At 35.4% G+C, this 25,272-nt stretch overlaps 1 protein-coding gene across 4 annotated transcripts in view; it reads right to left on the bottom strand.

Moving 5' to 3' along the window:
- Positions 1 to 4,447: 4,447 nt before the first annotated feature.
- Positions 4,448 to 25,272, bottom strand: part of Tmem244 (transmembrane protein 244) — a 36,279-nt gene continuing 15,454 nt past the window's right edge. Inside the window, exons 2-6 of one of the 4 annotated variants that reach the window (XM_047557159.1) lie at positions 22,634 to 22,719; positions 18,405 to 18,478; positions 14,444 to 14,569; positions 12,869 to 12,913; positions 5,792 to 6,005 (exon numbers count right to left, since the gene is read on the bottom strand). In XM_047557159.1, coding sequence (XP_047413115.1) covers positions 5,911 to 6,005; positions 12,869 to 12,913; positions 14,444 to 14,569; positions 18,405 to 18,478; positions 22,634 to 22,719 — 426 coding nt within the window. In that variant the 3' untranslated portion in view covers positions 5,792 to 5,910. Of the gene's footprint in view, positions 4,519 to 5,791; positions 6,006 to 12,785; positions 12,914 to 14,443; positions 14,570 to 18,404; positions 18,479 to 22,633; positions 22,720 to 25,272 lie in introns of those variants that run through there. The other 3 variants (XM_047557163.1, XM_047557161.1, XM_047557162.1) reach the window with 3 other exon arrangements.

The raw sequence follows: 25,272 nt of genomic DNA, 5'->3' as shown, positions 1-25,272 counted from the left end.
GCAGAGTCAGTACCAGATCTGCCTGGAAAATCTCCCTCCTCAAGTTGGCCAGCATTCTGGAAAGTCTACTTTACTCTACTGGATAAACTATTTCTTATCTTGGGTTATTTCTAAGAATTTAATATTTATTACTATTGCTTTTCAATTTCTGTATGCTTTGTCTAGGTCTAGGTTATGTCATTGATCTGGTTTGTCATTGGCTAAGGCCTTTTAATCTGGAAACATTTAAGTCTCTGCAGTTCCACAAACTCTTCAGCCTTTGTATCCACATATTTTCTCTTCCTCATTCTTTCTTGTAGACTCTAATTAAATGGGTGTTAGGGCTTCTCAATCTATCTTTCATTTCTCCACATATCTTTCATATTTTCCACCTTTTTTCCCACAGTGAATTTTGAGTGAATTTCTCAGTTATTTCTTCATGTCATTAATCTGTCTCTTCAGTTGTATTTAGACCACTGATTATTTTCTCCACTTAGTTTTTTATAGCAATGACTATATTTTCACTTCTATGATTTCTAAATACACACACACATATATATATAAGCTGCTTTTGTATGATTACCAACTGTTCTCATTGCAGAGATGGTATTTCACTAATTGAAGGAGAATATGAAGTATTTATATATTTGTCTTTAAGTCGTTGCCTTATTCTAATCCGTGAGACTGAAATTCTTCCATATCGTGAATAGTCTGTCTTCCACAGAGGAATATTTTCTCAATTGATGTGTCTGTTTTGAAAGGTATGTGTTGTGTAGGAATGTTTCCATGTGTGCTATGCTCTGATTGGTGGGATTGTTTTCGTCTAACTGTTTTGCATAGCCTGATTGAGTCTCCAGTAGAGTTAGGAAGGATCCTCTATGTGGGGAGGGGTGGGGCTGGTGATGGAGCAGAGGGAGTCAAGGAGATGCCCCTTAGAGATGTCTTTCACAGAGGACACTGTCTGGTATCTCACTACTTCCTGTAGACTCTGTATTTCCTTCCAAGCTGTGGGGTTCCTGGAAAATGAAAAGTCCTTCACTCACTTCAGGTTTTCAAGGAGATCTGAAATATTCCCCCAAAGTGGGGCCAGGAGTGATGGGAATAGTTATATTATCTCTTCCAGAGGATGGAGCAAGAAGGCAGGTCAAGTCCATCAGGAGGCATTGCCTACAACAGTACCCAGGAAGAGACCACCTTCTAGGTAAAGTGAGACTGTTGAAATGGGAGGCAACTGCATTGGTCTGAAATCTTATCATGTCCTTCACCAACCTGGACTGTCTGAGGGCAGCTTGTTTAATGGTATGCTCTTTTGTAGTGGAAACTTCCATGGTCGCTGAGATCTTGTGCTGGCTTTGGCAAAAAGCTTCCTGGCATTTGGCAGGAATTAAACTATTTTCAAAGGAATGATCTTGCCCAAAGACCTGGCACAAAGGAATGGAGGAACTCAGTAGTAGTCAAATAAATATAAATTCATAGTGGAAGCATGTTAATAGTTGTACCTGTCTAGAAACAAATACCTGTGTCTCAGTGCACTTATAGAATAGCATGTTATTATGCAGTGCTTAACATATTACACCATACCATAGTTAACAGAAAAATCTTGGAGTTTTTTAGAGGGCACCAAATTTTTCTGCCTAACACCAGAAAAAAATTTTATTAGCATCCTAGGCATCTTATGATAGCAGTTTTCTAGAAGGAGATGCTTATAATTCACAACCCAGTACCACTGATACACTCATTAGAGGACTTGCTGACTACTTGGATTTTGCTAGAAAACAAACTGCAAGTCCAACTGGATAACTCCTATATAAATCTTTATTACTAAAATTATATTTAGTGTCAAATAAAAGACTGAAACCTGAAATTTTCTGAGAATAAAAGAATGGCAAACTAAGGAAAAAACCATAAAATATTTTAGGAGAAAGCAAAGGAGGTAGCTATTAGAATAGGAGTAAATATATTTGTCATTGTCTTCTGGAAGTGATCAAATAAAGCCCAATCCAGGGATAGGGGTGTAGCTCAGTGGAGTGTACCTAGCAGGCACGAGACCCTGGCTTCCATTTCTAGCACCACAAAATAAATAAATAAGTAAATAAATAAAATGTAATTTATTCTCAGAGTTACTGAGACTCAGAAGTTATCCTTAGGTTCTCAAAACATTCAAGGCATAGAATGATACTCCATGGTGAAAGCCATCATGACCATTAAAATTGTCATATAGTATAGTAGACACCTCATTAAATTCCTGTGGTTTGGAATACTCTGCCATTTAGTAGTCCTCCTAGACTGCAAATTTGGTGTTAGTTATCCAGGGGAAGACTAAGAGGCCTATAAAGGAAAGGGAAAGAGGAAGTAGATTTCTTTAAGATTACAAATCTCCATGATTATTTATTGGGTATTTTTTTTTTCTCTTTTTAAAGCAGGACAAGCTCATTTTCACATTTAAGACCCATCAATACAAGATATTCATGAAAGAAAAAACAATCAAGTTGCAGTTACAGCTCCAAGGTATATGTTACATTTTTCATATAAAAGAAAAGAAAGATACCAGCACATTGTGCATTGCTGGACAATGTCCACATAGTCTGTATGCACTGTGGCCTGCATGAGAGTCTCTGGGTTTTCTTTGGAGAAAGAAGAAGGTCAGACAGTAACTAACTGTTTTTTAAGATATATTGGGTCCTGTCATTACTGAACTACCAGGAAATTTTATTAAGAAGAAAAGAAAATTGAAAAGAAATTGCTAAATTAAAAAATAGTGAATGAAAAAATTTTAATGTTATTGTTTTGTATTAAAATTGTGCAATATTCTCAAAATTTTACCATCTTCTATGAGGCCCTTTTTTCTACAGTAGAAATTTTATTTAGAAGAATGAAATTATATGAACCAAACTGCATTTCCTTCCTTTTTTGATAATATTCAGCACAGCCACGTCTTTGGATTCTTTTGTTATGTTTATATTTTCCTTTCAATTCATTTTCCTAAAGTTTATAGAGCAACAGCTTTTGAAAGTGGCTTTTTTTTCCTTGGGATGTTTGCCATAAACAAAACTCTCTATCTCATAGTATATAAGTTCTCACTTTTATAGAATAATTTCTGTAGGTTTAGTAATTCTAATACGTTTTAGAACGTATTAGTTCAGTTATGAAGGTAAATTGGTTGAATAAAATCCACAATATTTTTGATAGGATTCTAATCTTCAGACAGCAAATAAGTAAATAGTGTTGATGTGTATTTTGGAATCATTGTCAGCAAAATTCTTTTAAACATCATTCTTTTAAGTAAAGCACTATTAGAGAATGTAAATGGATTTAAACCATAAAATAGCACAAAGGCATAATAACTTCAAAGTGTATTTATGAAAAGTTATATATAATATAAAAGTATTATCTTTTTTAAAAGTATGAAAATATTAGTCCTAAAAAATATGCAAAATCCTGGATAGGATTCTACCAATTTGTGATTCCTTATGGGACACTGGAAAAATAAATGGGCATAATACTTGGCCTTTGAGAAAGTTATATATAGTTTAGGGCAAGTGGATTATTAGTTGATATGTTTAATGTATAATTTTTTGTGCTAAAATTTGCACTCATTGTATTTTTAATTATTGTGTGTCAAGAAGTACCATCAAGTAGATAATGGTAATCATTTTAATGAGGGAAAGAAGAAAACCATAGATTATTCTTGTGCTCAGGAGAAAAAATAAAGAGTAGGATTAACACAATAGTAATTACCTGAGCAGATGGATTTCTAATCCTAGAAATAAACATGCTAATTAAGCTGCACTACAGAATGACAAGATATTAAGATCCTCTGAGTCTGGAAATATTGTTATTCTAATTTACTAGTGAAATTCAATTCTCATTATATTAAAAAATACTTAATCAACCAAATCTTTTTTAATTAACAAATTTATTTAGGCAGTTTTAACATTTCTGTAAATTTCTTCCATGGGTGTGAGTTGTACAGAGCACATTCCCTTATCAGTGGATTCATGGTTTATTTGGTCTTTGCACTTCTAGAACAGGACTGAGTTCTATCGAATCTCTAACAAGATGCTTTCTTGTGTGCTGTCAGTGGGATTTTAACTGGGGACTCAAAGATCATCATTAGAGGGTTTTCATAACTACCTATGTTGCCTTCCTTTAAGGATGAAAAAATCTTATTAATAATTGAAATTCAGAGTTTCTTGATTGATCCAGATGAGTTACAGATTTTTTTTTTTTTTTTTTTTCTGGTGCTGGGGATTGAACCCAGGGCCTTGTGCTTGCAAGGTAAGCACTCTACCAACTGAGCTATATGAGCTATATCCCCAGCCTGAGTTACAGATTTTGATACCTCCATGACCAAACATTTTGGAATAATTAACAGGAAGAACAGGAATAATAGATGGGACACAAATGGTCACGTGAGTGAATAATGGGAGAAAGAAGCAGAAGAGACAGTATCATTATTTTTGTACTTACAGTTTCCCAATAAGTTCAAATTTTCTAACCCAGTTTCTGATCAATACAACATAGCTTTTGGAAGGTCATCTGAAATATATAAAATTGCACAGCACTTCTTTGTAGGAGAATGGATGTCTTTATGAAAGAAATGGATTTTTAGGGTAAAAAGCTTCATCAGGGAGAAAATTCTAAAAGATGGTCTAGTTTAGTTGCTAATTGTTTCCTCAAATGTCTAAGTATGAATGTGTGGGACTGTCCCTTTTTGTATGTTCATATTTTAGTATTATATCACCAGATAAGTTTAACTATATTGAAAGTGGTAAATATTTACCACAATTATATAAATTAACTTACCTCAGTTTAAATTCAAACTAATAAGTACTTACTGCATGATAATAATTTAAGAACTATCAAATAGAACTATACATACTCAAAAAAATATAATTCAAACCATTTAGATCCTTGCTACTCAAAGTGTGGTCCATAGACCTATAGTGCTAGCATTTCCTGGAAACTGTTTTAGAAGTACATGATCTTGAACTCCATCCTTTTCTGAACCAAAATCTGCACTGTAACAAGATCCCCAGACAAATCAAATGCACATTAAATTTTGAGAAGCACTTTGTTAGAAGACCACAGTCTGAAGAAAGAAATAGATACAGATGTTAAAAAAAAAAAATCAGTAATTTCATAAGAAATGCTCTAACCCAGAATAAATAATGTGGGACAATAATCGAATCTAATTCTGGCTGCAAAGATTGGCAGCAGTTTTGAATCTTCCCTTTTCTGTGTTATACTTTCCATACTATCTACCAGCATTTTCTAAAATGTGTCACTGTTCAAATACATTGGAGAAACAGTACATAATGTGTATTATACTCAAATGTTTCTAAATCAGTAATTGATCAAAACAACAAAGACCAGGTTGTGGCTCAGTGCACTTGCCTAGCATGTGTGAGGCACTGGGTTCAATTTTCAGCACCACATTAAAAAAATAAAGATGTTGTGTCCATCTTCAGTTAAAATATTAAATAAAAGACATAGTTTTTGGAAGGGTACAAGGAATACATAATATTAGCATGATATTTGGTAGAGGTTGAATGAATGTCTTTGTCAAAGAAATGAATGACTTGTCAAAGATTCCTGAAATGTGCTGAAATAAATAAGTTTTGTTCTACTTAAACCCAGGATTCACAAATGTACTAAAACATGAAACTTTCTCCCCTTGTACAGCATTATTAATGTTCTTCATAACCAGTGTTCTAAGGAACACACTTTAGGAAACACTGCATTTTATAAGTTTGCAACACTTTGCTCTTAAATTGTTTATTAGAATTGTTCTGCTCTCCATTTAGTTCTCTTTTATTGTTATAAAGTATACAAAGCAAATTCAACCTTGAATATAAACAAAAAGTAAAATTTAGCCCTGATATATGTTACAGTATAGAAATTCTGAAGCAAATTAATCCATCTGTATTCTTAAAAATTATCCAGATCTGGATATATAAAGTTGTCTTTGAATAAACAGTATGCTAAAGTCTGGCCTCCACATATCATTGAAATTAAGCCAGATCCTGCAAGTAAACAAAACGAAAGTTTTGGTTAACTACCAGTAATGAATAATTCATAGGTAGGATTATGAATAAGAACAATTGCCATGACTTAAATAATGTTCTTGTAACTGACATCGCATTTGAAATAGAGTAGTTTATAGATTCAGCTAAGAGAGGGGAGGTATATATTCCAAAGCTGATAAAACTGTTAAAATTCAGAACTTCCTTTGGAGAGTATGTGCAGATCAATAGTAAGGAACTCAAACTCAGATGTTCAAAGACAATGAAGTCAAAGCACATGCCAAGGAATTCACAATTCCCAATTCTTTCTGAGCGTCAATGTGTGGTTAATTTGTATTGTTTCTGTGTGTGTGTGTGTGTGTATACAAATTAAGGCATTTTCCCTCTAATTATAAGAGAAAGCATGCTTGCTAACTTTTAAGTATAGAAAAGATTTTCAAAACCAGGATTCTACCTCTCTGAGCTACTTAGTTTTATGAAAATGCCTTTAGTTCTGGTTTCATTGGCCCAGTGATTCTTGTTTGTTTTAAAATATTGATCCAACCAATATTGATCCAATTACAGAGCTTTCATAAATCTGTTGTTCCTTGTGTGGCAGTAGCAGCATAATGCCCTTGAAAGGGAGAGCTCCCTGAGGTAAGAATGCTGACAGGATTGCTAACTTCCTCTCGGAAAGACCCATGTCCAGTGGAAGACCATGAGACAGTATTTTGAAGATGGCTAACCATTGGTCTCTTACATCTAATTTTTTTTTTTTGCTCAAAGAACAACAAGGCTATGTCAGATGTCATGTGGTGCCTGTACTACGAGTAATTCAACCCCAGTTACTGAAACTAAAACAGTCACCCCATCTAATCTTCTCGGCCATTCCATCATGTCTATGATGACTCTCCTTGCCATCCAGGTGGCCTTTGTCATGTGACTGCTTCAGCGAGGGCATGGTAAATTGTCTTGTATTGCCTATATAATCCAGAGACAGGTTCTTATTTTTTAGAGAGAAAAGATAACTTCTTACAGTTCTGGTAGTATTTCTTTTAGAACCTTTTCCTAATATATTAAAAGTTTACATTTTTGAAGGGTTCACACCAAAGAAAACATCAGTACTTTCTACATGTGTTTTCTGGGTGTACTGAACAAGACTGGAGAAAAGTTCACATCCAAGACTTATGGGATGTGGAGAATTAAATACTCTGTGAAGGGACTTATGGTAATAGAAATTACACTGGAAGCAATAACTCAGTATTGTGCTTAATACCTGACTGAAGCTAAACAAGAAGCTTTTACTTGGTTATTTTTTGTACTAGAAATATGATCGATGGATTCATTTCAATCTGTGAGAAGAAAAAAATAACTGAACTATTTTCACTTTTTCTTGTACTACTCTAAAGACAGTGGTACCAGCCATGAAGAAAAGAGAATGTGTCACAATTATATGTCCAGTGTTTTACTCCCTGTAATTTTAGAATGATAGTCTTTGAGTAGTCTTCTGGTTTAACTACCCGGTCCACACAAAAATATATTTTTATACCACCATTTTATATGTGTATGCTTATATTTACATTATATAAATATTTTATATAATATAAATAATATGGTACAATAACATTATACTATATAGTATTTGCATAAATATAAAATGACATACAACAAGTAGTGCGTTTGTTTGTTTTGGGTTCTTTTGGATTTATTTTAATTTTTTTAATTTTTTATTTTCTGTTTCATTTTTTAACCCTCTCAGGGTAAAGATTAAACAGACTCTCTTGGTAGTCCACTGGAGTGTGTTCTCTGTCAGGAGCCCAAATATACTTATGCCAGGAAAACCTCTGCTACTTCATTTCATCCCATTTAATTCTCTGCATGCCGACATAACAAATGCTTACTGACACTCTACTACCGGCTACTAGTATTGAGTGGGGACTGAATTTTTATTATGAACATGGTAGCTTTTTAAATTTTATTTTAAATATTGAAAAATGAAATATAGCCATTCTATAATTTACTTTTCCAAAAGATAAGCAACAGCCTCGTGCTATTTCCAACTGAGTTTAGACAGAAATACTTTGACCTTTTGTATGCGTGTTCTATGTTACGTCTTACACGTTCACTTTGTTTGATGTGAAAACATAGTCATAGAACTAGAAAGCAACTGCAAAGTCCTTTCAGAATTTGTGATTATACTTGATTTGTCTATATTCTCTTCAGTTTCCTTTTACCCTTTCCATTGCCTAAATGGTGGCTATTTCCCAAAATTTTTTAAGTTTTGCTATTTACCTGGTGTATTTTCTAACTGAGTGCATCTACTTATCCCAGAGGCAGCAACCATCACACCCCTCCAGGTGTGAGAGCTCCAGGATTAATACTTAGGAGTATCTCTGGGTAGCAATCTAAGTCAGAAGAATATGCTAGTTACAGGACCCGCCTTAGTGACTGCAGGAACTCTACTAAATCATCCAATTCAATAAACTTTGGTTTCCACATTTGCAGAATTAGAATATAATAGTTATCTCACAGAATTGTAAAAAAAGTTAGTGAGATAAAAACAATGTGTCTGACTCATATTAACTGATCAATAAATATAAGTATTATTAATATTGTGGGAGTCATTAAAATTGAGTGGCAAAGCCAGGCATGGTGTTGAAGGCCTATAATCACCACTATTCAGAAGGCTGAAGCAGAAGGATGGCAAGTAAGAGATCAATCTTGGCAATTTAGTGAGATCTCATCTCAAAAAAGGGCCAGAGGTATAGCTCAGTGAGTGGTAAAGCAACCATGAGTAGTTCGATTCCCAGCACCACAGGGGTGGGGGGAACCACTTGAGAGGCATTACTAGAACGTGCTTGGGTTTGTTTTCAAAACAGATTGAAGATATTAGACAAGACTAGTATTGCCAAACCAAGAAGAACAAAAAATTTAAATATTATATAATCTTTATATTTGGAAACCAAATGCAACAGATTTATAAATAAATAGTTTCCCTACTTGGCAAATATTGAAATCTGTTTAGAAGCATCCGGCCTTTCTTTATTAGCACAAATAAATAGTAATGCTGGAATGCTGCTTTTGCTTCCTAAATTTCTAATTATTACATAATATGATTAAGAAAGAATATAAATAAAATGGTATTGTAACAATCTCATTTCCTTTATCTTTGCTGTTTCTCATCTTGATTTCCTATTTCATAAAAGAGTAATCTAAGGAAAACAACATTTAGATTGGATATTTATAACTAAGAATGAGCAAAATGTGGATGACTGTTTTACTTCTAGGAAAAGGATGTATCAGGACACAATAAGGGAGATTAGATGTAGATGCCTTGAAGAACTTCTCAATTTTAAGAACTGAAGTCATAAAATATATTGACTTTGCTTCAAATTAGATATTATGTAAGAATTTTAAAAGTTCAGAATGTTCTCTGTATCACTGCTACTTAAAGTATGTTCCTGAACCAGCAATGTCCTGCATTACCTGCGCCCTACCAGGTAGGTCCTCATGATGGGCACACATGAGAAATTCTATGCTAGGTTATGATTCTAGGCCATTTGTATTAATAGGAAGCAAAAAGGGACAGAAGCTAATTTGCTTTTGTATATTTTTATGTTCTTTTTTCTTTATATATAAGCTATTTTCACACTTCACTACTTTCAATACATAGTCATTTTTAAATTCTCACTCTCTTCAATGTAATTTTGTCTTTAGATAGAACATATCTTGGGTCTTTTGTTTATCATGGAAGGATTTTATTTCATCATCAAATCTGAAGGTAGGTTTTGCTGGGTATAAGATTCTTGGTTGGCATCCTTTTCTTTCAGGGCTTGAAAAATGTTGTTCCAGGCCCTTCTAGCTTTTAGGGTCTGGATTGAAAAATCTGCTGATATCTGTATTGGTTTCTCCCTGAATGTAATTTGGTTCTTTTCTCTCACAGCCTTTAAAATTCTGTCTTTATTTTGTATGCTAGGTATTTTCATTATAATGTGCCTTGGTGTGGGTCTGTTGTAATTTTGTGTATTTGGAGTCCTATAAGCCTCTTGTACTTGATTTTCCATTTCATTCTTCATGTTTGGGAAATTTTCTGATATTATTTCATTGAATAGATTGTTCATTCCTTTGGTTTGTTTCTCTGTCCTTCCTCGATCCCAATAATGCTTAAATTTGGCCTTTTCATTATATCCCATAATTCTTGTAGATTCTGTTCATGATTTCTTACCATCTTCTCTGTTTGGTCAACTTTGTTTTCAAGATTAAATATTTTGTCTTCAATATCGGAGGTTCTGTCTTCCAGGTGTTCTATCCTATTGGTTATGCTCTCTATGGAGTTTTTAATTTGGTTTATTGTTTCCTTCATTTCAAGGATTTCTGTTTGGTTTTTTCTCAATATCTCTAACTCTTTATTGAAATGATCTTTTGCTTCCTGTATTTGCTCTTTTAACTGTCAATTGGTGTGATCATTCAATGCCTGCATTTGCTCTTTCATCTCATCATTCAATGCCTGTATTTGCTCTTTCATCTCCTCGTTTGCTTCCCTGATCATTTTAATTATGTACATTCTGAACTCCCTTTCTGACATTTCTTCTGCTGTGCTGTCATTGAGTTTTAGTGATATAGTATCTAGGTTTGTTTGGGACATTTTCTTCCCTTGTTTTCTCATATTGGTCAGATGTCAGTGGGACTCTGAGATATTGCATATTTCCTCTATTGGCTTATAGTGTCCCTGTAGATTTCCAGTGTATCACCTCCCAGCCTTCAGTAGCCTGAAGTCTTGGAGGAACTTGATAATGCAGTGCTCCACAAGGAAGCTGCCTCTCTAGGGGTAGTGGCCTTCAGGTGGGGTATATTCCCTGATAGTGGGCAGAGGCACCTCCACTTGTTGACCAATGGTCATCCAAAGGGGAACTAGGCTACAGGCTGAGGCAAGGCCTGTTTGGGCCTGTGTCTCTGGTTTTACTGTCTTTGTGGGAAAGCCTCACCTGGCAGGGAAGACTCACCTGGTGAGCAGGTCTTGCTGGTCAGCTCCCCTCCTAGAAGTTCCCCTCAACCCACAAGTACCACCTGGGCTGGGCAGCCTTCCTCTGCAACGTTCCCAGGGCCCTGGACCTACCTCCTGGGCCTGGGAGCCTTGCCCTGCATGGAAGAGTCTCTTTAGGCTGCTCCTCCTCAGAGAAGCTGCCCGTAGTCCTGGAACCTTCGCTCTGCCCCTAAGCGTCTCTCTGTGTGGCTCCTCCACCAAGAAGCCACCTAGGGTCCTGGGACAGTGCTCTGCACCTAATCATCGAACTGTGCGGCCCCTCCTCCAAGCAGCTGCCTGGAGCCCTGGTGCCATTGCTCTGAGTCCAAGCAATTTGCTGAGCACCTCCTCCTTTGAGCAGTCGCCTGGAGTCCGGGCAGTTGCTGAGAGTCCCAGCGTTGCAATGCTCCCAGTTGTCAGAGTTCACCGCTCCAGCGGGGGGGAAGGGTGGCTCTTTGGGCAACTCTACTTCACAAAGTTCCCTGTGATCCGGTACTACCGTCCCATCTGGGATGCCTCCCCAACAGGAGAGACTCACCCGGCAGCTTTGAGTTGGTTCCAAGTTTCTCAAAACCTCGTCTTCTTGAATCCTGAGTCCTGGAGCAACGTGAAATGCAGCCACCCTTTAGTCCGCCATCTTGAAAACCCCTCTTGGGTCTTGACTATTTTGCTTGAATCATCCCATAGAAGGCAGGTCTCTCCGATGATGTATACATCAGTTTTGAGCCTCTTTGTCCCACTAAAAGTTCGACCTTTCGAGGATTTATGAATGTTGAAAGAGGATTTATTTTAATAAGTTGTGTCCAATAAGGAGTTAAAGGGAGCTGTGTCTCAGGTGTAAGAATAAACGAAGAATGGTTCCATGATGGAACATGAAGATCTGCACGAAGTGTCGAGTTCTGAGAACAGACTCCATGTCAGAGAAGGAAAAAGGCAGAACTGCATAGTTTGGCCTCAGGCCTTGCGTGCACTGGGGTCTACTTCTGGGTCTACCAGCTGGCTCACTTGTACAGTCGAAGAGTTGAGGCACCTGTGTATGTGTGTGTATGTGTGTGTGTGTGTGTGATCAAGAGTCTGTGGATTCCAATAAAAGGGCAAAATATGTCCTTGCAATGCTTTTTCAGAGTAAGTAGATTGATTCTGGTTTCCCTACTTACAGTGGCTCAGTACTTACTACCTGCTGCGAGGGGAAAATAATGGGGAAAGAAAGGGAGAGAAAAATAGCGTAAGTCAGACTTGGAGGCAAGCTAAGGAAATCTACAGCTTAATGAAAATTTTGCCAGAGGTCTTTTGGGCTTTCATGTCCTTCCACTTTATATATTGCTCAATATATAAAGTAAAATTCATGTCATTCCTTCATAAATTCAAATTTTATCTCAAGGAGAAGCTGAGTATAAGAAATTTCTTTTTCTTTTTCTTTTTTTTCTTTTCTTTTTTTGTGACAGGGACTTGCTAAGTTGCTGAGGCTGACTCTGAACATGCCATCCTCTACCTCAGCATCCTGAGCTGTGAGGATTACAGGTGTGCACCACCGTGCCTGTCTAGGAAATTTTGTTTTATGTCTATATACTGATCTACTTTTGGTCTCAAACACATACTAAGATGGCAGCACCTCTGCTGTGGATGGTTTTAGGGTTGCCCCAAAAGTATATTTGGGCCAAAGAGACAACCAGTAGAGTCCATCTTCAGTAAAACTGAGAGGTTTTTATTGACTTAAACATCATCATCATCATCATCATCATCATCTTAGGAAGAGAATAATATAATGAACTCTATGTCTAAATAATAAAATCTATTTTCTAAATTTATTCCAGTTAACATTGTACATTAGAGAATCTAAACTACAACAATTCCAATATACCTAAAGCAGCCCACCAATGTGATGTCAAGGGGAATTCCAACATGACTGCAATAGAAAAAAAAAATAATAATAAATAAATAAATAAAAAGCTGTTGCTTATTTTCAAATTATGCCTTATTTTTTCAAAGAGAAAGTAATATTTATTTCTGTTTAGTCAAATCATACCCATATAACAAAGAAAAATTTTACCCACATTCGTGAAATCAGGTAGTCCTGAATTTGTTTTGAAGTCATGGTCTAAAAAGTTATTTGTTAGGAATGCTTCTAAAAATGGTGCTCTGAATTGTCAAAGTCTCAGGTCAGCTCACAAAGTTGATTTGAAGTAGCCTGCAGCTGTCTCATTCTTGTTTAGGCATCAAATCCTCAATGCCTGGCTCTCTCTGGAATTATGAATCACTTTACTCTGAACTCAGTTCTATCAAGCAATTATTTGTTAAGTATTCTCTGCATGCCATGTGTTAGACTATTAACTAATAACTTCTGCATCCAAAACCTATGGTTTATTTCAACCTTGAGGGTTGGACTACTTTATGCCTCCAAACAAATATCCTGTGGCTATTTGCAGGAAAACTTGAGCCCTAAAGTAAAACAGAGAATCTGAAGTGGGGGGAGGGGATCAGTGATTCTCTGAGTTACTGGGGGGGCGGGGTTTGTGTCTGAGGAAATTGATGCTAAAGGATCAATATCCTGGCATTCTCTAATAGCAGTGAAGCTGGGAAGTAGCAATTCATTTGGAAATTGTATGCTTCTAAGGGCACTAAAAATATGAGTGATTTAAATTGGTAATAGCAATAATAAATACTGAATTCTAACTTGAGCTTAATATCACTCACACTTTGACTAGTATACTTTTTCAAAAATAAATAAATAAATAATGTTGGATAGTAAGAAAGAAAAAGTTAGACTGGAAGAATAAATTTTGAATGATCAGATAAATGGATGGATAAACCTATCCTTTACTGAGTTACTGCTATACCCTAGATCCCATTTCATACAATTTCATGACTTCATTGAAACTGTACCAGGTTTCCCACTTTTGTAGTGAAAAGAACTGATCTAAGAGATGTGACTTGTTGAAGACTACACTCCTAGCAAAAGGTAAAACTGAAATTAGAATGCATTTTCTTCTGACTCTAAAGATCACAGGTATAGAGTAAAAACTTCTTAGAACTTGTATTTTTGTTAAAATAACCATTGTTGGCAAGCTCCCAGGCTTACAACAGTCTAGGTTTCCTTGTGTCCTACGTCCCAGTCTTTGGTCAATTTTTACCTGAATGAGGAATTAGGACAAAAACTATTCCTTACAGAGGGCAAACAGACCCTTTAATAGAGGATGGCAAGTTGAATGTGAAAAGAGAATTGGAAACGTTTCAGTAGGGTTCCAAATCAGAAGATGGAGTTGTCAAAGCTCTCTAAGAAAGGTGGTAGGGGAACTGGGTGGGGAGAAGGAGGAGCAGAGGGAGGAACCTTCATCATCATAGGAGTTTATGTGCATAGCAAAGTTCTACTCTTAGAAGTGATTTAGAGACAACATCAGATTTAGTACATTTTCTGTTTCCACTCTATTTTGCTTACCAGTTGAAGTGATGGCAACATGAAGAATAGTTACTGAAATAGCGTAATCCCAAACCCACTCTTCCACAACTAGAACAAAAAGCAATCCACAAACAAAGTAGGTGACCTCTGTTGAGAATAAAAGAACTGCAAATAAAAGGAAGAATATCACTACTTGGAATTAGAGTGATTAACAGTTCTGAACTACAGCTAAGAATGAGAACATGAAAATGTATTCTGTTTTTGGTAAGGACTTTTGCGATATTCCTTCTCTTACCCAATCCTCAAATAGGGCTAACATATTCTATCTGTTAATCAAATTTAGACTTACAGAAAAATAGCTAAGAATATACAATTTGCTTCATATTCTTTGTACTTGGCATTTTAGAAGGTAAAATACAATAAAGAAAAGTTACGATATATGCTATACATGCTGATCTATTATTGTATTGCAAATCTCATTTCAAGAGACACTAAAAATTAATGAAATTAATGAAAAAAATTTGTTCTGAATTATTAGAAATAAATTCTATATAGGAGTTTATTGAATTGTAACCTTTCTTTGGTACCACGCTGTGCCAAACTTAGAAACAAGCTCCTTTGTGTTTTTGTAATAATTTGATTTGTTCAGATAGTCATATCTGGGAAACATAATTGATTACCATGGATGAAAGAAAACCTCATAAATGACAGGTGTGGGTGGAAACACTTCTAAATTCACCGGTTGTCACAGAGTGGTAGTTATTTACAGATCAGGACCACAAATCTCTAAGAGCCCCGAACACGAGAAGGGTCAGACTTTTGCCTCTTGTCTTTTATATTGCTCTTTAAAACTACATAGTTTCAAAGGAGAAATTCATCAAACTTTAAAGTGACAAATATATGTGATATACCACCAAAGTCCCTTTGTAAATAATTCCACTTTCCATAAAAGTTACTTTTCTTTCCTTTTAAAAGAGCAAATGATTGGTATGTTCATATAATTCAGGAACCAATAAATCTAGGCAGGAAAACTATATTTTTCAAAGCAGAAAATAAAATTATCACCTTATTTCCTATTGCGCAGAAGTAATTTATTAACCAGCAAACCAGAGATTGCCTAGTGGTTAAGCAAGACATCAAGCAAGCAAGTTCCAGGCACCATCTTTTTAAAGGCATCACGCTTGTTCCTCTTCAGCTGTATTAACAGGTTTCAAAAGTGGAATGGAGAATTCATACTAATTCCTTTACTATTGCATGGACATTCTTTTGACCAATACTGATCAGTTCAGCATGTTATGCTCCCTAAAATCAAGGAAGGAGCTCTCTTACAGTATCACAGTGACATCATCTCACCTGTCACCCTCTACTCCTTCCTCTAAACATGGTTCACAAGCCTCCACATTACTATAAGAAAATAGATACCCTTTCTGTCAGCATTTAGGAATTTTTTAGGTTAACTAACAGCTCCTTGGAGATAGTAATTTTAGTCTTGCACAAGTTGTATTTGCATATATTGATAGAGAATATGCACGTAAACTTTGTTTATAATATGGAAGAAAGCATGGTTTAAAGGACACAGTACAAAATTTGAGGTAAGGATACCAGTAATCTGGTCTCATGTTTACGATTTAACAGTTCTAAGCAAGGTTTTAACCTCTGGATCAATCTGTTTCCTTCCCCATAAATTGGAAATGGATCAGTACCTTATCTACCTCAAAAAATTGTTGGAAGGTTTTTAGTTTAAAATGAAAGAACTTGATAAGCTATTCTCTGCCATGCAAAGGAAAGAATTAGAAATCAAAATAGTGTAACTGGGCAGTTCTAGTGTCCTTGCTCAAAGTGCTCTCCTGAGTGACAAAATTATCAAGACAAAGAAACCTGAACCTAAATTCGAGCCTGAGGCTCAGAGATTCCTCTTATATTTTATCCCTAAGATTAAACAAGTAGTCTAGATTCTCACAGCAACAACCCTCAAGAGTCAGGGCACTTATCACCTGAAGCCCCAAATTAAAGATGTAATAGGCTAAGGTCTTATTGATATCTTTGTACAAATGTCCATGTTTCATAACAGAAAAAGCAATGTAAACTGAGCCAGACATCCTGAGGATCTTCACTAATCTCTGCTATGTATAAACATAGCCTTCCCAAAAAGTTGGGACGTTCTGTCCTCATGGGCTGCCTCAAAGGCAAAGATTAAAGAAATAAAAGGAGTTTTAAATCTCTCCCTCTATCCAACACACACACATGGTCCACACTTGACTCTACTATAACTATTTCCTTATCATTTGAGGAGAGTCTTGATTTTAAAAAATGTTAATTAAGTCTTCAGTAGTGAAAAGCATGAAGAGAGGGTTAAGATAAAATGTTAGACCCTTTGTCTCTCCTCCCAATAAGCATCTCTTGTTCTCACATATTTATTTGATATTCAAAATTGAATCAATAATGGCACCAAACAAGGCTATTCATTTGAGGAGGATGTTTTAAAGTTTTTTGTCTGAATTCAGTGACTTTTAACTGACCAAGTTTCCTATGCAAATCATATTTAAAATCTTGTTTCTTCAGGGAATAAAACAGGGTATTTTTCCTGATGACAGAGACTTGTTTATCATTTAATCCCTAATCTTAATTAGCAAAGTTCATAATACATTGATATTCAATAAATATATGCTGAATTAATTTATAGAAATAATGGAATGGGGGAAGCAAGAAGTAGGGAAACAAATCAAAAAGCAATTATAATAACAGGCAGAAAATGTGGGGCTTATAATGATCACCTAAACTTACCACTATTTCTAAAAAATAAAATAAAATAATATAATAAAAATAAAATCTGAGTTCTTTGGCCTCGGGTAATCTTGAATATTTGCATATTTTCCCCAAGAAAAGATTATCCCATGGTTTTCTAATGAATTTTAATGTTTAAAGAATTGACAGTTCATCTTTTAAAAAGAGTAGGGAGAAATTTAACAGATTATTGAGAATATACATAGAAAGTAAGTTTGTGATTTACTTTTTCTTCCTTCTACTTATATTTTCTAAGCTATCATTAATGCGTATTGTTTTATAATGGAAAATGACATTAAAATTTTACTTTAAAAATGGGACAAATTCACCATGAATACCCCCCAAATAAGTATGACATATATTCAATACAAATAGGTGTTTTCATTAACATACACATGGCTTATGAACATATGAGGTTTTAGCTAATTATAAATTCAGCAAAAACTAAATTTAAAAGATAAGTTTTATCTTACTTGGCATATTCTTTCTTACTGTTTTTCCTGTGCAGTGAATTATTTATATACTCTTATTTGTTAATTGACACATAGTAACTGCACATATTTATGGGGCACAGTGTAATATTTTAATACATGTATAGAATGTGTAATGGTCAGTTCAGGGTAACTGGTGCATCTAGCACCTGAGACATTATGATTTCTTTGTATGGGAACATTCCAAATCCTCTGTACTAGCTATTTTTCAATATTCAATTAGTTGTCAACCTTAGCTGTCTTCCTGTGCTCTCAAACATCTCCTTTGCAACAAATTCTATACTATTTTGGGAAGTAAAGTAAAACAAAACAGAAACGTGCAAGTAGAAAAATGAAAGTCCTCTGTCATCCCAGATGGGAGGTAACAGTCTGTTGTATAATTTTCCAGACTGGTACCATGCATTTTACCCTACTCTTCACAAATAAAATTACACTGTACAAACTCCTTTGTAGTCTTTATTTTCTATTCATATCTCAGGAACAAATTTTCCTACATCAGTACATTGTCATTCTTTTTTTCTTTAAAATATTTGTTGCACACAACTTTACCCATAATACCAGGAAATAAAAATTCATAAAAGAATTCTAATTCCTTTTCTTCACTTATGTCATCCTACCCAGGAATAGCCATTTAAACATTTTCTGATGGTACTTTTCCTAATTAATTTTTGAAGTCAGAAATAATATACAGATGATGGATAAGGATTAGCATTTAAAATAATTACCTTTATAATTTGTGTCGAGCCATGAAGGATTTGTTTTGAAATCAAATGGTGCCAGGACATCCAGTTCATACACCCTGAGATGTTACAAAGGAAAATGTTTACTCTGGAGACAGTTCATAACTGCACATCACAGCTTTGCACACCACTATTCACATACGAGTATATGTCATTATATTTACTGAGGTTGAGCACATTTAGAAACTTGTCAATTTGGATGGCCACCCACAAAATAATATTTTGTTCATGTTGTCTTCCTTGTCTAATTAAGTTCATTTAATCCACCAAGTGGACTTAATTACCTTTGAAGACTCAGCTGTAATCTCAGTGGTCCCTTCCACTGCATATTTGAGGGGAGGGAACTCACACCCGGGAAGAGCAGGGTTCAGAAGCCATGAGACCTAGGTTCTAAACCTGGTGGTGTTTTTACTGTGAACTTGGACAAATCACTTAACCTCTCAGGGCTTCAGTTTTTTAACTGTAAATTGAAGAGATAAATCTCTAAGATCCCTTCCTGTCTAAAACATGAGTCTATAAAATACATACTTGGACTTTCTACTGTGCCCAAGTTTGTAATTATGTGCAGTTGGTCAACCAGTTAGCTGCCACCTGGAGCTTTAAGGTCCAGTTATTTCAAATTTCTCACCACTGACTCACGTTAACTACAAACTTTGAAATCTCATGCTCAGAGAGCCCTGAAGAGTCTTTCCTCTTCCCTGCTCCAGGCATTGTCTCATCATCTCCAGTGTCAGGCAACAGGTGAGACTGCGTGGAAGCCCTAGAAGCTTCCTCATTGAGTTCGCCTGCAAGCATGCTGAATGACATTCTTTCTCTTGCACAATTCAGAATACTTATTTGGTGGTATTAATTTACATATTAAAATGGAGATTCCTTGTTTGCACAATGAAATTGTTTGCACAATTATATGAACACTCAATTTGTAGGAAATGATTGACAAGTATCCACAATCTATTTCAAGGCAATGAATGTGTTGGCAACCTAAATTTGTAAAGAAAAATTTCAGTCATCACGACAAAAAAAATTACTGAAAAATACCTCATACTTACATAGAAATGATATCATTAAAAACATGTATTATCTCATTTTGTACAAATGATAATCCCTTTTTTGGATTATTATTTCCATTTAACAAAAGAAGACACTGAAATAAGAGAAACTCTATCGTTCAGTCAAAATGATTCAGGAAATTAGTAAGAACCTGTGCCAGAACACAATCTCTGACTTACAGTCCAAAGCTACTTTCTGTATATCTGGGAAAATATTTACGTTGAATGTAGGTTTTCTCTAGGCTCATTCTAGTCCAAACCTGTTCTGATTCCATACATTCTATTTCCATGTATAACCAATTAAAACAAATATAAATAATTTTTTAAAAAACTTCATTTTCTTTCCATGACTCTCCTTAAAGGGATAAGAACCATCCTGCCTGATTCTATCTACTACATTTCACAATGGTGATAATTTTCAAGATGGAACATTTATTTTTTAAAGAAAAAAGTGAAAAAATACCATTAAGAAATCTTCAGAATCATATGATTATCTCAATAGATGCAGGAAAAGTATTTGACAAAATATATCACCCTTTCATGCTCAAAACACTAGAAAAACTAGGAATTATAGGAACATGCCTCAACATTATAAAAGCTACATGTGCTAAATCCAAGGCCAACATCATTCTAAATGGGAAAAATTGAAAGCATTCCCTCTAAGAACTGGAATAAGACAAAGATGCCCTCTTTTACCACTTTTATTCAACATCATGCTTGAAACTCTAGCCAGAACAATTAGAAAAAAGAAATTAAAGGGATATAAATAGGAAAAGAAGAACTCAAGCATCATTATTTGCCAATGACATGATTCTATATTTAGAAGATCCAAAAAATTCCACCAGAAAACTTCTAGAACTAATAAACTCAGCAAAGTAGCAGAATATAAAATTAACACCCATAAATCAATTGCATTCCTATACATCAGTGATGAATCCACTGAAAGAGAAATTAGAAAAACTACCCCATTCACAATAGCCTAAAAAATAAATAAAATATTTGGGAATCAATCTAACAAAAGAGGTAAAAGACCTCTATAATGAAAAGTACAGAACACTAAAGAAAGAAATTGAGGAAGACCTTAGAAGATGGAAAGATCTCCCAAGGCCCTGGATAGGCATAATTAACATTGTCAAAATGGCCATACTACCAAAAGTGTTATACAGATTTAAAGCAATTCCTATTAAAATCCCAATGACATTCTTCATAGAAATAGAAAAATCAGTCATGAAATTCATCTGAAAAAATTAGAGACCCAAAATAGCCAAAGCAAACCTTAGCAAGAAGAGTGAAGCAGGAGGCATCACAATACCAGACCTTAAACTATACTACAGAGCCATAGTAATAAAAGTGGCATAGCATTGACACCAAAACAGACATGTAGATCAATGGTACAGAATAGAAGAAGATAGAGACAAACCCACATAAATACAGTTTTCTTATATTAGACAAAGGTGCCAAAAACATACATTGGAGAAAAGATAGCCTTTTCAACAAATTGTACTGGGGAAACTGGCAATCCATATGTAATAAAATGAAATTAAACCCCTATCTCTCACCCTGCACAAAAATCAACTCAAAGTGGATCAGAGATTTAGGCACTACAATAGAGGACCTGTGCCTAAGAGAAGAAAAAGTAGGCCCAAATCTCCACTATGTCAACTTAGGAACTGACTTCCTTAACAAGACCCCTAAAAAACAAGTAAAATCAAGAGTCAATAAATGGGATGGAATCAAACTTAAAAGCTTCTTCTCAGCAAAAGAAACAATCAAGAATGTGAAGAGAGAGCCTACAGAATGGGTGAATATCTTTACCACATGCACCTCAGATAGAACACTAATCTTCAGGATATAAAAATAACTCAAAAAACTTAACATTAAAAAAAAAAAACTCCAATCAATAAATGCTCTAAGGAACTGAACAGACAGTTCACAGAAGAAGAAATACAATTGATCAACAAATACATGAAAAAAATGTTCAACATCTCTATCAATTAGAGAAATGCAAATTAAAACTACACAGATTCCATTTCACTCCAGTGAGAATAGCAATTGTCAAGAACACAATCAACAATAAATGTTGGTGAGGATGTGGGGGAAAAGGTACACTCATACATTGCTGGTGCGGCTGCAAATTGGTGCAACCACTCTGGAAAGCAGTATGGAGATTCCTCAGAAAACTTGGAATGGAACCATTATTATCACACTCCTCCGTTTATATTCAAAGGACTTAAAATCAGCAGACAACAGTGAAACAACCACATCAATGTTATAGCAGTTCAATTCACAATAGCTGTGAAATAACTATGGAACCAACCTAAGTGTCCTTCATCAGATGAATGGATAAAGAAAATATGGTATATATTCCCAATAGAATATTACTCAGTCTTAAAGAAGAACAAAATCATGGATCTGGAGAATATCATGCTAAGTGAAACACACCAATCTCAAAGAACCGATGGCTGAATATTTTCTCTGAAATGTGGACACTAATTCACAATGGCAGTAGGGCTAGGGAAGAATAGAGGTACTTTGGATTAGATAAAGGGGAGTGAAAAAAGAGGAGGGGGTATGGGGTTAAGAAGGACAGCAGAATGAATCACATATATGATTATAAGACTGGAGTAATTCTATATCATGTACAACAAGATGAATGAAAAGTTATACTCCATTTATGTGTGATGTGTCAAAATGCATTCTACTGTCATGTATAACTAATTAGAACAAATAAAAAGGATTTTAAAAAATGGACCAAACTATAGTAGGGCCTATCTCCTCAAACAGGAATACTGTTTCTCCCCTTCCTTCCTTCCTTCCTTCCTTCCTTCCTTCCTTCCTTCCTTCCTTCCTTCCTTCCTTCCTTCCTTCCTTTCTTTCTTTCTTTCTTTCTCTTTTCTCTCTTTCTTTCTCCTTCCTTCCTTCCTTCCTTCCTTCCTTCCTTTCTTTCTTTCTTTTGCATATTCTCAACAAGTAAACAAGTTTACTTGTTGTAAACAAGTTTCTGACATTTAAAAACCATGTTCCAATTACAACCATTTTAATAAATTGTTAAGCTAAAAAAAAAAAACCCTCATTTTCTCATCCATAGAGATGTGTCAAATATTAAATACCAACTCCTTTCATATTCGATGTTAACTCTTTAATTACAGAGAACATGCTACTTACTGTAGTGTCAGGCAGCACATGCTCAGAGACACATAGTACACAGTGTAGAACAGGATGAGGCACGTGAGAAGGTTCTGTAGAACAACCTGTGGAGAAGACAAGCATGTGGTCCCAGAGCCTGGGCTGTCTCATGTGGTTGTCATTAGTGACTCTGACAAACAAAATATCATGAATAAATTCTACACAGGGCTGACCAGCCTTGTGTTGGAGGGGACCCATGAGGTGGGAAGGACTTCAAGGTGCACAATGAAAGTATCGCTGACCAAACATGCTGGTATATTATACGTGCATTTGCACCAAGGATTAATGCAATACACAAATCCATGTCATTACCCTCCATCCACTAGAACAAACTCCCTAAATGCCAATATTTATATCTTCATTTGATAAAATTAGTCCAAATGTCAGCTACAATAATAATAAAAATAGGAGAACTGGTGGGAAATTTTGAAACGCAAACAAAAAAATCCACAGAATAATACAACAATTAGGTCTTCATGCAAGAATTTCCAGAGCAATTGGCTGAAACACAATAGATGATCCTGAAATGGACTCTTCCTCATCTGAGACTTAAGCACTGCAGATTAATGAGGCCAGATGGATTCTTCAACAAAGGTGGTGTGAAAATTGTCTGATTTCTAAATGGAAAAAAATTCCATTAGATTTCGGTCTTGTGCCAGATACCACGATCAATTTTAAATGGATTAAATACTTAATGCCAAGGAAGAGGTTGGGAGAAAATATTTGCAACATATATATCATAGGCAAAGGTTGATATCTATAATATATAAACTCACACAAATAAAAAAGGTAAACAAACCAAGAGAAAAGTGAGCAAGTTATATAAATATATCAGTATTTCATGTGAAGAAACACTTAAAAAGTCAATAGATAATCAAGAGCATATTGAACTTCACTATTAATCTTGTAAAATATATTCTTATGAAGATAACAAAATGTCTGTATTTTGCATGGGAATTACTCAATTTATTTTGATCATTTTTGAACCTTTTTAAAAGTTGTTTTTGTTTAACCAACACTCTTAACACTTTAGGATGATTCGCTGACTCTGAATGACCAATTCACCAAATTCACAAGTCCTTGCATGGCTTGGGGTGCAGAAGCTGCTCTCCACTAGAAGCAAGACAAGGTCATTAGCACAGAGCACCCCACATCCAGGTGCCTGAATAAAACACATCACAGATTTACCAAGAATTTACTTCTTTCGACTACTTAAAAATGGGTGAACTTGTGCTGAAGGTGTGACTCAGTGGTAGAATGCTTGCCTAGCACACCACCAGGGTGTTTTCCATCCCTACAAAGAAAAAAAGAACAAGAAAAGGGTGAACTGTCAGAGCCAAGAGGATGATGGGAAACAAGGACTGTCGGATGCCGGCATCTTCGTAATCTTCCCCCACCCCACCCACCAGCATCCTCAGCTCCTCCCAGCCTCTGTCGTATAATCGCTCCCCCACCAAGCCCTGTTCTCTTCTTTCCCCTTTCTCTCAGTACCTCCTTGCCTTATCTTCTGATCTCCCTTCCCTTGGAGTCCTCAACTTCTCTTCCCTCATCTCTTCATTTTCTTTTATCCTCTTTATCTCCCTACGACCTGAATAGCCTTGAGGCTTCATCATGGCTGACACTAAACATTCTAAAAGAAGATGTAAAAGAATGGGGGCCTGGGCTGTAGCTCAGCTTGCCTGGCATGTGTGAATCACTGGGTTTGATTCTTAGCACCATGTGAAAATAAATAAAATAAAGGCATTCAATCCACCTACAAGTGCAAAAAATAAAAATAGAAAAGAATGAGTGCAAGAGGCTCTTTCTTTTATTAGAAAATAAAAAATCCTTCCTAGAAGTCCCTATCAGGCTTCTCATTATACCTTATTGACCTTCCCCGTGCCAGGTGACCATGTACTAAACAATCACAGGCAAAGAGGCAGGGGGTCTGCCAGGATGGGTTTGCAGTACTGTGACTTCTTTGCTCCTGGGGATGGACAGCTACTGCCTCAATTAAAAAAAAAAAAAAAAAAAAAAAAAAATGAAGTTCTATTAGCAAGGCAAAAGAAATGGGCACTGCAACCAGCAGTGTCTTCCAGATGAAGGAATCAAAGTGGAAAGAGCTAAAAGCCCTCATTTTGTAGAGATTATTCAGAGCTCAGGAGAAAATGGGAAAGCTTTACTTGAGTTGAAGGTTCAAACATGCCCACAAATAAACTTACTCAATTTCTCCCCAACTCTTGGGAAGAGAATCTGCTGATGACAGATGGGTATGTGATATGGAAAAGCTTCTTCAGCCTTATAATTTTCTAAAGAGTCATGGATCTTTGGGTTTCCTTTACCCTTTATGCTATGTATTAATATCAGTTAGTTTTTCTATTAATTTGAGCATTAGTATCATCTAAGTTGAAATATTTCTAGATGATTGGTTTATTTCAATTCAAAATAAGATGAGTAACATAGTCTCTATACTAATATATATTTTTAAACAAACAGAACTATTTTTATTTCTATATTAATATTGAACTTTAAATGTTATTTTAAGTCTTAATACATATAATTTCCGTAAAATTTTATTTTTTAAATCCAAGGAATTGTGCTACATACTTAGAAAACTCAGAAATACTAGATCTGTTCAA

The sequence above is a fragment of the Sciurus carolinensis genome, chromosome 7 (genome assembly GCF_902686445.1).
Source record: "Sciurus carolinensis chromosome 7, mSciCar1.2, whole genome shotgun sequence".
Taxonomy (NCBI): Eukaryota; Metazoa; Chordata; class Mammalia; order Rodentia; family Sciuridae; genus Sciurus; species Sciurus carolinensis.
The sequence above is the reverse complement of the archived record's forward strand: the minus strand, read 5'-3'. Positions and strand labels throughout refer to the sequence as shown.